The 14927-nt window shown below is 38.3% G+C and overlaps 2 protein-coding genes and 1 pseudogene across 2 annotated transcripts; all 3 read right to left on the reverse strand.

The window, feature by feature from the left end:
- Positions 1-4722: 4722 nt before the first annotated feature.
- Positions 4723-8392, reverse strand: LOC115984360 (putative disease resistance RPP13-like protein 1). The gene is made up of 2 exons (XM_031107366.1): positions 6851-8392; positions 4723-6699 (listed from the first exon to the last, which is right to left on the reverse strand). The coding sequence occupies exons 1-2, from the start codon at positions 7862-7864 to the stop codon at positions 6688-6690; spliced, it is 1026 nt and encodes a 341-aa protein (XP_030963226.1). The 5' UTR covers positions 7865-8392; the 3' UTR covers positions 4723-6687.
- Positions 5259-6324, reverse strand: LOC115984590 (putative disease resistance protein At3g14460). The gene is made up of 2 exons (XM_031107610.1): positions 5867-6324; positions 5259-5724 (listed from the first exon to the last, which is right to left on the reverse strand). The coding sequence occupies exons 1-2, from the start codon at positions 6322-6324 to the stop codon at positions 5259-5261; spliced, it is 924 nt and encodes a 307-aa protein (XP_030963470.1).
- A 3891-nt stretch (positions 8393-12283) lies between the features above and the next one.
- LOC115984591 lies at positions 12284-14664 on the reverse strand (annotated as a pseudogene).
- Positions 14665-14927: the final 263 nt, after the last annotated feature.

Raw genomic sequence — 14927 nt, forward strand, 5'->3', positions numbered from 1 at the left:
CATTTGACTCCACTTTCAAACATAACATTTGATCATTTTGATCTTTTGAGACAATCACCTCTCATTATGAGAGTGATATTTGATATTTCACTTTAAAGAACTAGCCTTTGGCTTTTTGAATAAACATTCACTTTAATATAAGGTCGCTTACCCTTTTTCCTAGTCGAATACTAGAATGTGCGACAGGTTTTTGCAGCTCAATATCTCTTTTCATTTGGAGATTTACATTTGGTGAGCTCTTTTTAGCAAAAACAAAAATAAAGAGTGGGAAGATATATAGACACAAGTCTATGCATGTCTCAAGATCATCATAACCATTCACTAATCATTCATGACAAGTTTGAAGATCTATTTACAACAATCACATAGATTTCAAGATTTCTCCCACAGTGATATGAGTGCAAAGAAACAAGCAATGCTCGAAAATGCACAAAGCCATTAGCACAAAGGTACAAGGCAAAACAAGTTTTGAGACAAAAGCTCAACAATGTCAATCAAACTTTTTGATTTTCTAATTTTTATGTGATTTTTGGATTTTTGACACTAGAAGAAAAAGATTGATAAAAAATGAAATAAATTAAAAGTATGCACAAGTAGACAAGCAACCCAACCAACAGCAAAAACACCGAGCAAACAAACAAACATCGTCGCAAAGCATAGGAAGTATTAATGCATGGACATGTTGTAATGCTTATGCATGAGTACCCTTTTTCACCCACACGTCACTTGCGTTTGGGGTGATTTCCTTATAGGATTGGGTACGGGAGTTAGGGCTTTCAAACCTTCGTGAGAAGCTTTCCAAGCAGTTGGTGAATGCACCAATCATCTTCATCACGTTCATCATTCTGGGATCACCATTCTGATCTCTAGATTGTTCACCTGCCCTATTTCTTCTATCATTTCTAGGTCCTCCTGACCTTTGAGGAGTTGCACTATTCTTTGCTCTCAGCTTTTGGCAATTTGGTCGAGTATGCCCTTGAAGTCCGCAATAATGACACACATAAGTTGCTCTAAGACCTCTTTGTGGTCGTGGACGAGACTTGGCACGGGATTCAAACCTACCCACATACTGATTGCGGGGATTCAACAACTGTTCGTTCCCCACATTTCTCTTCTCCTCAATCTTGGGCTTCTCAGCAGTAGGACCAACATCGACTGATTCTTTGGCCTTTATAAACTTCACTTCTTTAGTGACATTTTCAGATGAGCTACTTCCTCCGGTATATCCCAATCCGGATTTGTCTGAAAAACTCTTTTGAGATGAAATAACATCATCTAGCTTCTTGGTGGTGACCCTCTCTATTTTAGCATTTGCTTGCACAATCTCTTACTCAAGAAATCTCACTTTTGTATAAGTTTCGGACAGCTCACCATTCAGTGTTTCTATCTCACATTTGGCCTCCCTATATCGGATTAGGAGACTTTTGTAGTCCTCCTTTGCCTTTTTCATTTTTCTCACAGCAGCCTTGGCCACCCTTGTGTACTCACCCGACTTCTCCAAGGGTGAGTTATAATTCTCTTGAAGATTGGCTGTGCTTTTATCTTCTTCAGCATCTGATTCTTCAACAATTCCTAGTGATTCTTCATCACTATGTTTTTCAAGGTCTCGTACAAGTAGATTCAACTCGTCTGAAGATTCAACATGAGTAATGGTCATAAAAACTGAGTAGTTCCCCTCTCCATCACAGCTTTCTTCAGATTCTGAGTCAAATGAATCCGAGTCACTCAGTGTTGTGGCATACACTTCGTCTTTCGATTTCAAATAATTCGGACATTCTTTCTTAAAGTGTCCATACCCGTTACATTCGAAACAAGTGACACCTTGTGAAGGTTGGGATTCTTTTCCATCTTTCTTTTTGAATTCCCTTTTCTCCCTTCCTGAACTTTGGAATTTTCCTTTATCACCAAATTTGCCATTATTTTTGAATTTCAAGAATTTTCTAAAATTTTTAATAAGGTATGCAACATCTTTGTCAACCACATCTTCTCCCGATGAGTCTTGATCTTCCACCTTCTCATTAATGGTCTTAAGAGCAAGAGATTTATTCTTCCGTTGATTGGGCAGCGATATCTCATAAGTCTGGAGAGAACCAACCAGCTCCTGGACTTTGATGTCATCAAGATCCTTGTTCTCTTCAATCGCTGTCACTTTGGCACGAAAACTTTCCGGCAATGATCGAAGGATCTTCCTTACAATTTTAGAATCCTCCGTTTTCTCCCCCAAATTGAACTTGCTGACGACCACCTCATTTAGTTTCCCATAGAAAGAGTCAAAGGACTCATTCTCACTCATTTTGAGCTCCTCAAACCGAGTGGTCAGCATTTGCAACTTGGTTTCTTTCACTTTCTTCGTGCCTTCGTAGGTGGTTTCCAATATCTCCCATGCTTCTTTGGCAACAGTAATGTGAGAAATCCTGTGAAATTCATCTGGAGACACACCACAGAAAATAGCATTGAGTGCTTTACTATTAGCATTAGATGCAGCAAGTGCTGCCTTATCCTATGTGGATTTGGCTTCCTCAGGCCTGGTCCAACCTATCTCAACAGCATCCCAAACAGATTCATCAATAGAACACAGAAAAGCTCTCATGCGAACCTTCCAAAAAGCATAATTACTACCATCAAAATATGGAGGTGCATTTAGGGATTGAGACCGATCCATCTCAAAAAGGGAGTCAAGGATCACACAATGGTATTGAAACCAATAACAGTGTACCTGCTCTGATACCAATTGAAAGTTCAAATATGTGTATAAACACCCTTGAACGTTTAGACCCCCAAATTACAACTTAACCAATTCAAGCATTATGTCAAACAACTAGTGTGCGGAAACTTAACATAAGCTATAATATGGAATTGGAAAAAAAACTATCTAAGCTAAATTAAAAACACAACCCACAGCAGTTAATAAAAAGGCAAAGATAAAAAGGGAAGGAAGATGCAAACACAAAGTCAACACGCAATGTGTTATCGAAGAGGAAACCGAAGCCCTCGGCGTAAAACCTCTCCACCGCCCTCCAAGCGGTAAACAATCCACTAGAAAATATAGTTGGGATACATGGACAGTAATAGACCCTCCAAACCTAATCTACCTAGTGCGCCTAAGCCCTCCAAGCTTCTTGCTCCAACGAGATTGCGCCGAACCTTTTTTTTTTCTAGCTTCCCAGATTCCGCTACTAGACCGTAGCATCAACCAATGAAGATTAGTTCCTTCCTAACTGCTTCCCAGAAATCCAAACAGCTCTCTCACAGTGATGATTATGGTGAGAACAAGGTTTGGTAAAATGCCTCTCAAGGATTTGACAATGGAGAGGAAGAGAGTTGAGGAATTTGAAGAGACTCTAATGTATAGATTGTGGGTGAATCAATCTTGTTTTTCTTTAGGGTTTTTCTCTCAAAATTCTCTCTGGAAGCTCTCTTACAATCGTGGGTAAAAGGGGTATTTATACTGGAGTGAGAGAGGAATGTGAAACGTCAAGTTTTACAAAACAGGGGTGGCTTGCGGCTTGACCTCGCGGCTTGACTAAGTCGCGAGATCCAATCGCGAGCTAACCGTATGGCCAGTTGTCCTGTTTTGTCCTGTAGTGCTCCAGCTAGCATGACTGTTCACCTTCCGGCATGCTTGGCACGTGTGCTGCGTTTGGCGGCTTGCAGCCGCAAGTCACCCGCGAGGCCAAGCCGCGAATCTCTGTTTTCTTGCACACTCTTGAGCAAACTTCACTCTATCTCACTCACTACCCTTATAACAAGCCCACCTAAATACAGGGTTACTAAATGCTGAAATACAAACAAATTTGGCACGGAATAAAGCCAATTAGATGATTGAATAAATTCAACCTTACAAACCTACATCAGGCACTCTCGCACATGGCAAATAAACACTCCTAACATTTTGTTTGTTTTACTGTAAAATGGATTCATTATGCTGAAAGCATTTTCAGTAAAATGTTTCATTTTACAGAGTTTGATTGCGTATATGAAACATTGTGGAAATTAGGCCAAAATGGCCCATTAGCATTAATTTTTGAAATATTTAGCAACAGAGCACTGTTTCCGAAATAATTAGGGAAATACCACTTTTTCCGAAAACGCCGCTATAGAGCCCGAAAACGTCACTATAGGGCTTAAAAAACGCCACTATAGGGCCCCTTGAACCTGTTATGGGGACTTATAAAAAAAATTTTGCAGGAAAACGCCGCTATAGGGCCCAAAAACGTCACTATAGGGCTTAAAAACGCCACTATAGGGCCCGTTGAACCTGTTATGGGACTTATAAAAAATTTTTGCAGGAAAACGCCGCTATAGGGCCCAAAAACGTCACTATAGGGCTTAAAAACGCCACTATAGGGCCCCTTGAACCTGTTATGGGACTTATAAAAAATTTTTGCAGGAAAACGCCGCTATAGGGCCCGAAAAAGTGGTATTTCCCTAATTATTTCCGAAACAGTGCTCTGTTGCTAAATATTTCAAAAATTAATGCTAATGGGCCATTTTGGCCGTGGAAATTATATGGAAAACTAGTTCTTCAATTCTAAGATATACCACACTGCTTTGATCTGAAGGCAATTAATCCTTAGAAACAGTAATAAATTCTTCAAACTTGTTCAGAAAAATTAGAGTTGGAAAGCCCTCATCAATGTACTATTGAGTCATTGACTGATCTCGAAACAAAGCAACTTGAATATTTGCAAATGAAATTAATGTAGAAACTTGAGCAATTGTTGTTGGCCTAACGAGTCTTCAAAATAGCCCAAGATTATACAGAATAGAAAGAAAAGATTATTGGCAAGTGCAATAGCTATTTCACAATGTACAGTAAATTAAATTTATGTCCAGCAATTCAAATTGTCATTAATCTAAATGTAGAAACGGTACCTTGCTGAAAGACTTGCTTATGGGATTACTTCCTCATCAATTTCTATGCAAGCGATGTGAGCTATATTGGACCAATCATTTCCAATCTTATTTTGGAGTTTTGATTTCAACAAGGAGCACTCTTTGATGCAGAGGAAAGATAGTGAGGATGGAAGACCTTCTTCTGGTAAGGACCGGAGTCTGTTATAGAAACTAATCTCCAATGTCTTGAGACTAGTAAGATGTTGAAGCCCCTTGTAGTTCAGATATCTGAGATTCAAAAGTCCGCTGATGCGTAGAGATTTGAGACTATTGGGTAGTAAATTCTCTTCTAGAAATGACACCACACTTTTACATTCGCCTTCAATCTCCAACCGACTAAGACATGCAAGCTTATGCAAACCCTACTCCTTCCCAAGCATGAGTTTGTTGCAGAAAGTGATACTGAGTAAACTTAGTTTTGAAGGCAAACCTGTTTCTGAAAGTGACACAAGTTCTGGACAATTATTTATAAACATTGAATGCAGAGAAATGAGTGTGTGCAACTGATGAGGCAGTTCCTTGAGATTCTTGCAATTGGAGAACCAAATAGATGTCAGTTTTGGGGTAGGCAATCCTCCTTTTGGAAAAGACACTAGCTTAGGACAATCCCTGATCTCCAAGGCCTCAAGAGACGTGGGATTTTCCTGAATTTCCTCTGGCATTGAAAGGGATTCTAGATTTGCACAATCCCATATAGAAAGAGTTATAAGATTTGGAAAGAAGCTTAATGGGAGGGATATCAGGAAATCACAGCTATTCCCTATGCAAAAATATTCAAGTTCTTCATATTGGTTTGTTTTCTCTGCAGGTAGGAAAAACTTAGATTCCCTGCAGTTTTGGATATAAAGACTTTTTAAGGAAGTAGGTGGATGGCCTCGAAAGGACTTGAGAGAACAGCAATTAATGATATACAAATGTTGGAGAGAAGATATTTTGTCCATCAATTTTTCAGGTATGAACTCCAGAGTACGTATCACATCCTTCAATTTTGAGGTTTTGCAACCCTAATGGCAATTCCAACAGTTGTGATATTTCTGAAACTTTCATGCTTTCAAAAGAGGAGAGGCCTTGCATTCCATCTTGGTTGTTCGAGGTTTGAGTTTGAGTCAAGGGGCATTCTGTAGCACCTTCAGTCAGGGGCAGTGAGGATTCTACAACACCTTCGGATGTAAAGATGGTCATTTGCTCAGAGAATGACGCAACTTTATCATCACTTGTGAACATAACCTTATCGTGATAATGTAAAAGCCTTTTGTGAATTGAGGCCTGTGTCATAAGTGTAGTCACAAGCTCTTGAGATTTAGAGATCTCAACTTTTACTATTGAAGGAAATTGCTTGGGTAAGTTCTCCCTCAGCTTGGGGCATCTTCGTATAGAAAGCTCGTGCAAACAAGGGAATTCTCCACCTTCAACATCAGATGAACCCATTCTTCCCATTCCAACATCCCCTCAAATGAGTTTCCAAAGACTAAAATGACTTATCCATCCTACTGAATTCAGGACCTACCCTCTTTACTCCATCCACCTGTTCAATAATGAGTACTTTTAGAGCTGGTAGCTGTCTGAGTGGTGGCAGGTATAAGCAATTCTTGCATCTGCTCAAGCATAGGAAAACCATGTTAGTGAATGAAAAATCCCCCAACCAACTTGGAAATCTCGTACCACAGTAGAAACTAATGCTCAGCTTCTTCAAATTTGGCTTTATCGATGGCCTCAAATATCATTGGGCAATCATATTTGCATCTGAGAAGTGACAAATGCCGGGTCCATGCATTCATGCCTGAGGTATCATCATACTCCAATCTGAAGCAAAATTTCCCAGAAACAAGAGTGGCTAAGAAACAAGAGTGGCTAAGTGACTCATAAGATCGTGCATCATGAAACGTGATTTATTGCCATTTGATTGTTGAAGAAAAGACCTTAATAATAATTCACGAAAGTATTCATCACCAACCTCTTCCATGCTTTGACTTTCGCCAGGAAGCTGCAAAAAACCTTCTGCCATCCATAAGTGGACTAGCTTCTCTTTCTCAAATTCATATTCTGGCAGAAATATTGAACAATATGCAAGGCATCGTTTTAGATGTACAGAAAAATGATCATAGCTCAGTTTTAATGGACTGAGAACCTCACGTTTTTCACTTGGAAAATGTATTAGGCGCTTCTGTACAGATTCCCATTCCTCCACTTGTAGCTTAAGGCCCAAGAGAGCCCCAAGTGTTCTTAATGCTAAAGGCAAACCGCCAGACAGCTCCACAATTTCTTTGCCATTAACTCTTAGTTCTGGATATGAATTCAGGTCTTGATCTCCAAAAGCAAATTTTGTAAACAATGACCAACTATCTGTATTCGATAATTCTCTCATAATGTAAGCACTTTCAGTGCCCACCATTGATGCAACAGATTGTATGCATGTGGTAACAATAACACGACTTCCCTTAGCAGCTCCTTTAAAGGGAGATAGTAAGAACTCCCAATCGTGGTAAGTCTCAACCCAAATATCATCAAGAACAAGTAAAAATTTCTTTCCCCGGACGCCCTCTTGCAATCTAACTTGAAGCAAATTGAGATCCTTGAGATCACAAGATTGCATAGTGAACGACTCAAAAATTGCCTTTGTCACCATGAACATGTCAAAATGATCTGAAACATGAGCCCAGGCCTTCAATTCAGAATGTTCTCTAACTCTATCATCATTGTAAATGAGCCGAGCAAGAGCAGTCTTGCCTATCCCAACGTCACCCACAATTGGAATCACAGACAACTCTTCACCACTTGCATCATCTGACAGTAACAGTTCAAAAATTGCTTCTTTATCATCATCCCTCCCGAATACTTCAGAGTCATCAACAGAAGGAGATGTGGGCATGCTGGGGGACTGTTTCATCTCATTTGGTATTCCTTTCTTCAGACCGAGCTCATCTCTTCGCTTGGCTAAGGATCTTAGCCTGGCAAGGATCTGCCCCATCTTTTTTTCTATCCCCTTTTTGTGGCTCTTAACCCACTTGCCTAATAAATGAATGCCCCCAACTGGACTAATCTCACCATGAGTTCAGCATCGAACTCATGTTGCTGAGCTTCAGTGGAGATCTCATCTACGAGATCCTCAATATGATAGACAACATCTAGAAGCTCATCCCACCATGCTTCAACTTCTTGGCTATTGCCCTGCTTCTCCTCAGCATCATTAAGCACCAAAGTAACAGACTGCAACCTTGTCTTAAACTTCTCCAGCAATCCATTGTCAACTTCATGAATTCGGAGGAAGTCAGTGATTTCTTTGGAAGCCAAACTGTCCAACAGCACCTGAATTGCCTCTCCCATCAACGAGTCAGCCATGCTGCCAACTTTTAATGAAAGAAAGACAGGGAAAGACAAATAGAGAAACAAGAAAGAGATCGATCAACTTTGGCTTTTGAGAGCTTTTGAAGCAAGATCAAGCAGAAGAACGACAAAGCAAATAACAGTTAACAAAGTGGCTTGAACTCACAACTGATTGGTGGTAATTAAATACTAGAAATCAAATCTAGTTATTGGCTTTTAACAAGTCAATGGGATAGGCTGGTTGAGTATCCTTTTATGTTTTCTTCACCTGAATGTGTCTCAAGATAATTTCTTAGAACAGTAAGCAAAGAGATTATTCATTATAATATTCCCATTGTTTTTTATGATGGTATACCAGTTGTTTTCATTTTCTGGCCGACGGTTTTGAACGTTATCTGCTATTACAATAATATAAAATTTCATCTTTCCTGAAAACGAGTTTCCTTTGTAGAGAGGATTTAGCTTTTGAAAGCTTTTGCAGCAAGAATCAATCAAGATGGAAGAAAGCTCATGACCAGTAAACAATGTGCCGTGGAGCCACAGGTAACTAGGATAACTACTAGGAATCTTATATATTAATTGCATCCTTATTTTGTTTTCTTTACTATTGTTTCTTTGTGATAGCTAGCAAATTTCTTGAGTATAAAAAGAAGAAGAAGACAAACCTCTATTGTGCTGACAAAGGAATATTCCATGATCATGAATCAATCGTTATTTTCAATGATGGTATACCAATTCTTGTTATTTTCTGGCCGCTGGTTGCGAAAAATCGGTCGTTAATACAATACCTTAACATTCCATCCTTAATGCCAAGAGGCTCAAGCTCATTATAGGTCCTACCAGTACCAATAGAATAAGTCATAATTTTACTTCCAGTGCAAATATTACAACAATAGGACTAACTACTGTATATTCGCTATATTGGGTTAATTGTAACACAATTCTTACAGTTAAGATGTAGTTGCTATAGGTTTTTTGCTATGGACTTAGGTCATCAACAATAACCATATTAATTTTTTTTTTTATCGTGGACTTGGGTCATCAACTCTGAGCCCCTTGAACTCTTCTAATCTAAAATCTTCCACATGATCAGTGTTCGTGACTTCAAGGGCCATGCTGAAGGTTTGAGACCATAGAAATTGTATTGTGATAATGCTATGTGGCTTTAGCTTTGCTTGCCAAATAAGAACTTCGTCTTTGGATTCGCATTTTGTACTCAAAAGTTGTGGTAAAATAGAGGTTTTTGACCTTTCTATGGTAGCACACACAAAAGACTTCTAAACCCTCTCAAAGCTCTTTTTAGGTCAATTATAATGTGGCCTTGTATAGTTAATCATGTATGTCACGGATTCTAAAGTCATTAAATAGTCAATTAATTATTTTTTTTTCTTTGAGCTGCTTCTTGGACAATTGGTCTTGTGCTTGAAATTGAAATATTACAACTCAAACAAGGTTAAAAAGTTATGGAATTTTCCAACACTAAGCTTAACAAGGAGTGTCTGGTAAGATGTTTACAGTCAAGTCATGCAATTTGCACTTGATTTACATTAGCTATCACTAGTTTCAGGTTAGGAGTAGGAAAAAAAAAAAATATATATATATATATATATATATGCTTTCTTGAGAAACAAGTAGAAAATATATGTAGGTGTTGAAGTCTCAATCACTTTATCATAAGCAATGTTGCAACTAGTTAAAATCATAAGTTTTGATTAAAGTAATATTACTTTCACATAAACATACAATTGCACTATTTTTTTTATCATATAGTAATAGTAATGATATTATTGGTCATAGCAGGCCACATTAATATTTGTGAAATTTTGTGGCCCTAATTTATGATGGCTAAAACCTCTAATAAAAAAAATAAAAAAAAAATAGGTCAAGCCCAAAAAAAATAAATAAACCCCTCACACCCAACAAAACTAATTGGGCATGTCTAGGTTGGTTCCAAACTTTCACAGGTTGGCGACTTGGCGTGTCTAGGTTGCCCATTGTTGCTTAGTCTTTGTTGGGCCTACGGAGTTTGATTTCTCTTTGTAAGGGATGATTTTGGTATTAGGATTTACATATAAGGAGGAGGTTTGATGATTCTCTTCACCAAAAATCATTTGCGTATAAGGTGTGTGTGTTGACAGTGTTGTGTTTGATTGCCAATAAAGTGGGAGAGTATAGATATTATGTTTGGTTACCATGAAAGTAGTGGAAAAGGAATTTTTATTTTTATTTTTAAAAGTACTTTTATATTTTTACCATTTTATAAAAATACCTTTTTTTGTCATCCAAGTACCAACATAGCACTTTAAATAGGAGTATTATTTAAATATTTTTTTATGGTAATTAAGTGACACGTAATTAATATGTTAGTTAGGTCAACATTTTCTATTAGACAGACAATGTCGATAAAATGAAAACCATCTCAAGAAACTCAAGGATTAAAGTGAAACAAGGGGGGAAAATCAAGGATTAAAATTTAAAATGAAAACACCCCATAAATATAGGGATGAAAAGTCAATTTGAGCCTTTATTGTTTTCTCGCAACCAGTTAAATAGAGCAATTTTATGGACAAAAAATAATTTCTTTAAAAAATTACATTTATTTTTAACAAATGCATGACAAGTTGTAATTAGAACTTCACATGGACATGAGCCCATTACAACATCACTTTTATTAATAAGAATCACAACATACTTCTTCAACAATTGTGAAGAACTTAGGAAATATATAAATTATAGAGTTACTGAATTACATAACCATGAAATCTATTGAGTTACATAACCATAACGTCCAAACTCCAAAATGAAATATGAGAATACCCGCCAAACAAGAATGGATCCAAGATGAAAGGGTCCAAGCTGTATTCTTTCTGTTCTTCTCTGGTTGAACTTAAAGCGGTGCACAATATGTAGCTTCATAGTGAAGATCTATCAAACCATGAATGAAGGATGAATCATGTGCTACTATGGATTGGACACGGCCACTGCCAATCAGAATTTTATGACTGCCAATGAGATGGAACATTTTTAGAGAAGGAAAAGAAAAATTCATTCACATGGTTAAGAATTTGTAATACTTTGAAACAATATAACTATGCACTAGCACATCTGTCCAGTATAGGAAAGGTACCTGAAGAAAATTGAGTGTTTTCATATTTTTGCTTTCATCAGTGTTCATTCACTTGATCAGGAATCGGGAAAATGTGTATGCCAGAAATGTAAGAAATCTTGGGCCTTTCTACACCTCCCTCTTGGCAACAAAGGGCCAAGCAACAAGCATTCAGTGATTAAAAGTGAAGAAGAGTGGTGGACAATCCCACTGCTGGCATTGACTCGAGCTTCTCACAGTCGTTGATCTCCAGTGTTTCAAGCAAGGTGAGGTCCTGAAGGCCTTTGTCGAGGACTTCAAGGTTTGGAAGTCTGCTAATACGAAGGGAAGTGAGAGTGTTGGGCAACAGACCCTCTTCTGGAAAAAAACTTCACATTACTGCAGCCGCCTTCAATCTCAAAACAAGTGAGAGACACCATTTCATGTAAACCCATTCCTTTCGAGGTGTGAGATTGTTGCAATTACTAATAATCAGAGATTGTAAATTAAGGGGCAAATTGCCTTGTGAAAATTGAGATAGCTTTGGACAATTGGATAATTCCAATCTTAGAAAAAATGGTAAGCAAGTATGCAATCCCCCCTCCAGGAAGTGATTCCAGTTCTGGGCAATCCTTAATTTCAATTTCCTGAAGAAATGAGAGAACCATATCTTGAATTGAAAGGGACTTGAGATTCCTACAGTCCTTAATATGAAGATATTGAAGCTTGGTGAATACGCTGATGGCAGAGATTCCAAATAATCACAGCTGTTTGATATATGCAAACGTTCAAGAACTCCAAATTGGTGATTCACATGCTCAGGTTGGAAGAACTCTAATTGTCTACAATAAGAAATAGAAATTGATTTTAATGTAGTAAGAGAATCACCTCCAAAAAAGGAAATGAGCGAGGGGCAGTTAACTATTTCCAATTGTTGGAAACAAGAATTGCCTCCCAACAATTCTTCAGGCAGGGTTGTCAAAGCATCCAATTATCCAAACAATGCAGCTTCATTTCTTTCAAGGTTGGTACCCTCGGAACTAAAGCCTCAAGCTTCCGACACCCAGAAACCACCAATTTTGTCAAGGAACCAAGGTGCTTTGGTAAGCTCTCAATTAATTCAGGACATCCTTGTATTTGAAGCTCTTGGAGTGAAGGGAACTCTTCGCCTTCATTTGTAGAAGGTATCCAATGCACCCAATTAGGCAAATCCTCAAACCACAAATTTTTCAAACATCTGAATGGCTTGACTCCCATATGGCTGTTCCCATAAAATCCGGCATCCAGGTTTTGTAATCTTTCCATCTTTGAGATGCGGAGCTCTTGAAGAGAAGATAACTGCCCTAGTGGCGGCAAGGCCATACATTTTTTGCACCTGCTAAGACGTAGGAATACCATGTTAGCAAAAATGGCATCACCTAACCAATTGGGAAACCTTGTACCACCATAGTTTTCAATGGTTAGCTTCAAATTTTCATGAGGCCGCAGATTGTCGAGTACTTTTGTTTCAGTTTGTACTTCATGGGTGTCAAAGTTCCATTTTAAAACTAACTCATTAAGATAATTTTTACTTTTCAAGTCGGACTTTGAAGCATCTATGGCATTGACTACATACTCCAGCTTTGAGATGGTAAGTGTAGTTCGAAGATGTGAAAGCTTGCCCAATTCATTGATCCTTGACCCACTATCTTTGCTCACAACAAAATTAGTCAACACTCGAAGACTCTTCAATCTTCCAAATGCAACTGGCATCTCTGCTAAGTTGGCTTCACTTGCATCTAGGTGGCGTAAATTAATTAGGTCTCCAACGTTTTCTGGTAACACAGTGAGATTATAACAACTTGACAACAACAATGTTTGCAAATTGTACAAAGAACATGTTGAGCTAGGTAATTCACTGATTAAAGTGTGGGAAAGGTCCAAATAACGTAGACGAATCAATTCGTCCAAAAAGTCAGGCAGCTTATTGATCGCTTGACCAGAAAAAGAAAGCACACGTAAGTGCTTCAGAATTGGCAAATATAAATCACTAACCATTTTGCTTAAGGCAGAGCATTGAACAGGATTTGAAAAGCTTAGTGGAAGGAAGGTTCGTACATACTTCAATTCCTGAAGTGCCACGAATTTCTCAGGGTCATCGAGGCGGTTGGTTGACAATGCAAAATGGCGAACCTTCTCTGAAATTCCATGCAGTTTGCCATCCTTAAACTTGCAACAAAATTGTCCAGATGCAAATTGAGCTAAATCATTCACAAGGTCACGCATCACAAAGAACAATTTGTTGCGAGGCGATTGTTGAAAAAATGACCACGATAATAGTTCACGAGAGTACTCATTTCCAACTTCTTCTATTGTGTCATTACCCTTTTGCTGCTGCAAGAAACCTTCTGCCAGACTGCCATCCACAAGAAAACCAATTTCTCCTTTTCAAATTCACATCCCTTAGGAAAAATTGAACAATAAGCAAAACATTGTTTGAGATGTGAAGGGAGATGATAGTAGCACAATAATAAAGCGGATAGTATGTTACTCTGGTCATTAGGTAGATCCCATATCTTGCTTTGCAGTATTCTATGCCATTCCTCAACTTCTACTTTCGAGTGCAAGAAGGTTCCAAGTGTTTCTGTAGCTAAAGGCAGGCCTTAGCATTTTTTGACAATCTCCTCACCGATTCTCTTTAAGGTTGGTTGTTCTGCAGGGTTTCTCGTATTAAATGCATGTTTTGCAAATAATGACCAGCAGGCTTCAAATGACAACTGCGGCAAAGGATAAGTAACAACAGCATGCATGATTGATGCAACACTTTGATCACGAGTTGTCACAATAATTTTACTCCCATAGGCTCCAACTGATAAGGGTCTTGACAGCAAATCCCAATTACTAAAGTTCACATTCCAAATGCCATCTAGAACAAGTAGAAATCTCTTTCCCTTTAATTTCTGCTTTAGATTGACTTGAAGAACATTCAGGTCTCTGACATTGCAATCGCTTGGAGTGATTGATTCAAAAATGGTTCTTGTGATGTTTAAAACATCAAATTCTTCTGAAACATAAGCCCATGCTCTTAATTCAAAATGTTCCTCCACCTTTGAATCATTATACAAGAGCTGAGCGATTGTCGTCTTGCCAACCCCACAACTCCCAACTATAGCAATCACAACCAATTCTCGCACACTACCAGCAAGCAAAAACTCCATTAGTTCCTCTTTATTCTTTTCTCTGCCAAACACTTTGGATTCATCAACTAAAGAAGTTGTGGGAAACATGCATGATGGTTTCCCCCTTCCAACTCCATTGAGATTGAGCAGATCTCTCTGGTTTGATAAAGAATCTAGTCTTTCAACTATCTTTTTCAGCATGTGAAAGTTCAAAAACGTGTACAAAACACTTTTGAACGTTTAGACCCCCAAATTACAACTTAACCAATTCAAGCAATATGTCAAACAACTAGTATGCGGAAACTTAACATATGCTATAATACGAAATTGGTTAAAAAAACTATCTAAGCCATAACAAAATAAAACCACAGCAGATAATAAATAGGCAAAGATAGAGAGGAAGGAAGATGCAAACACAAAGACAACACGCGATGTGTTATCGAAGAGGAAACCGAAGCCCTCGG

This window comes from Quercus lobata, chromosome 4 (assembly GCF_001633185.2).
Source record: "Quercus lobata isolate SW786 chromosome 4, ValleyOak3.0 Primary Assembly, whole genome shotgun sequence".
NCBI lineage: Eukaryota > Viridiplantae > Streptophyta > Magnoliopsida > Fagales > Fagaceae > Quercus > Quercus lobata.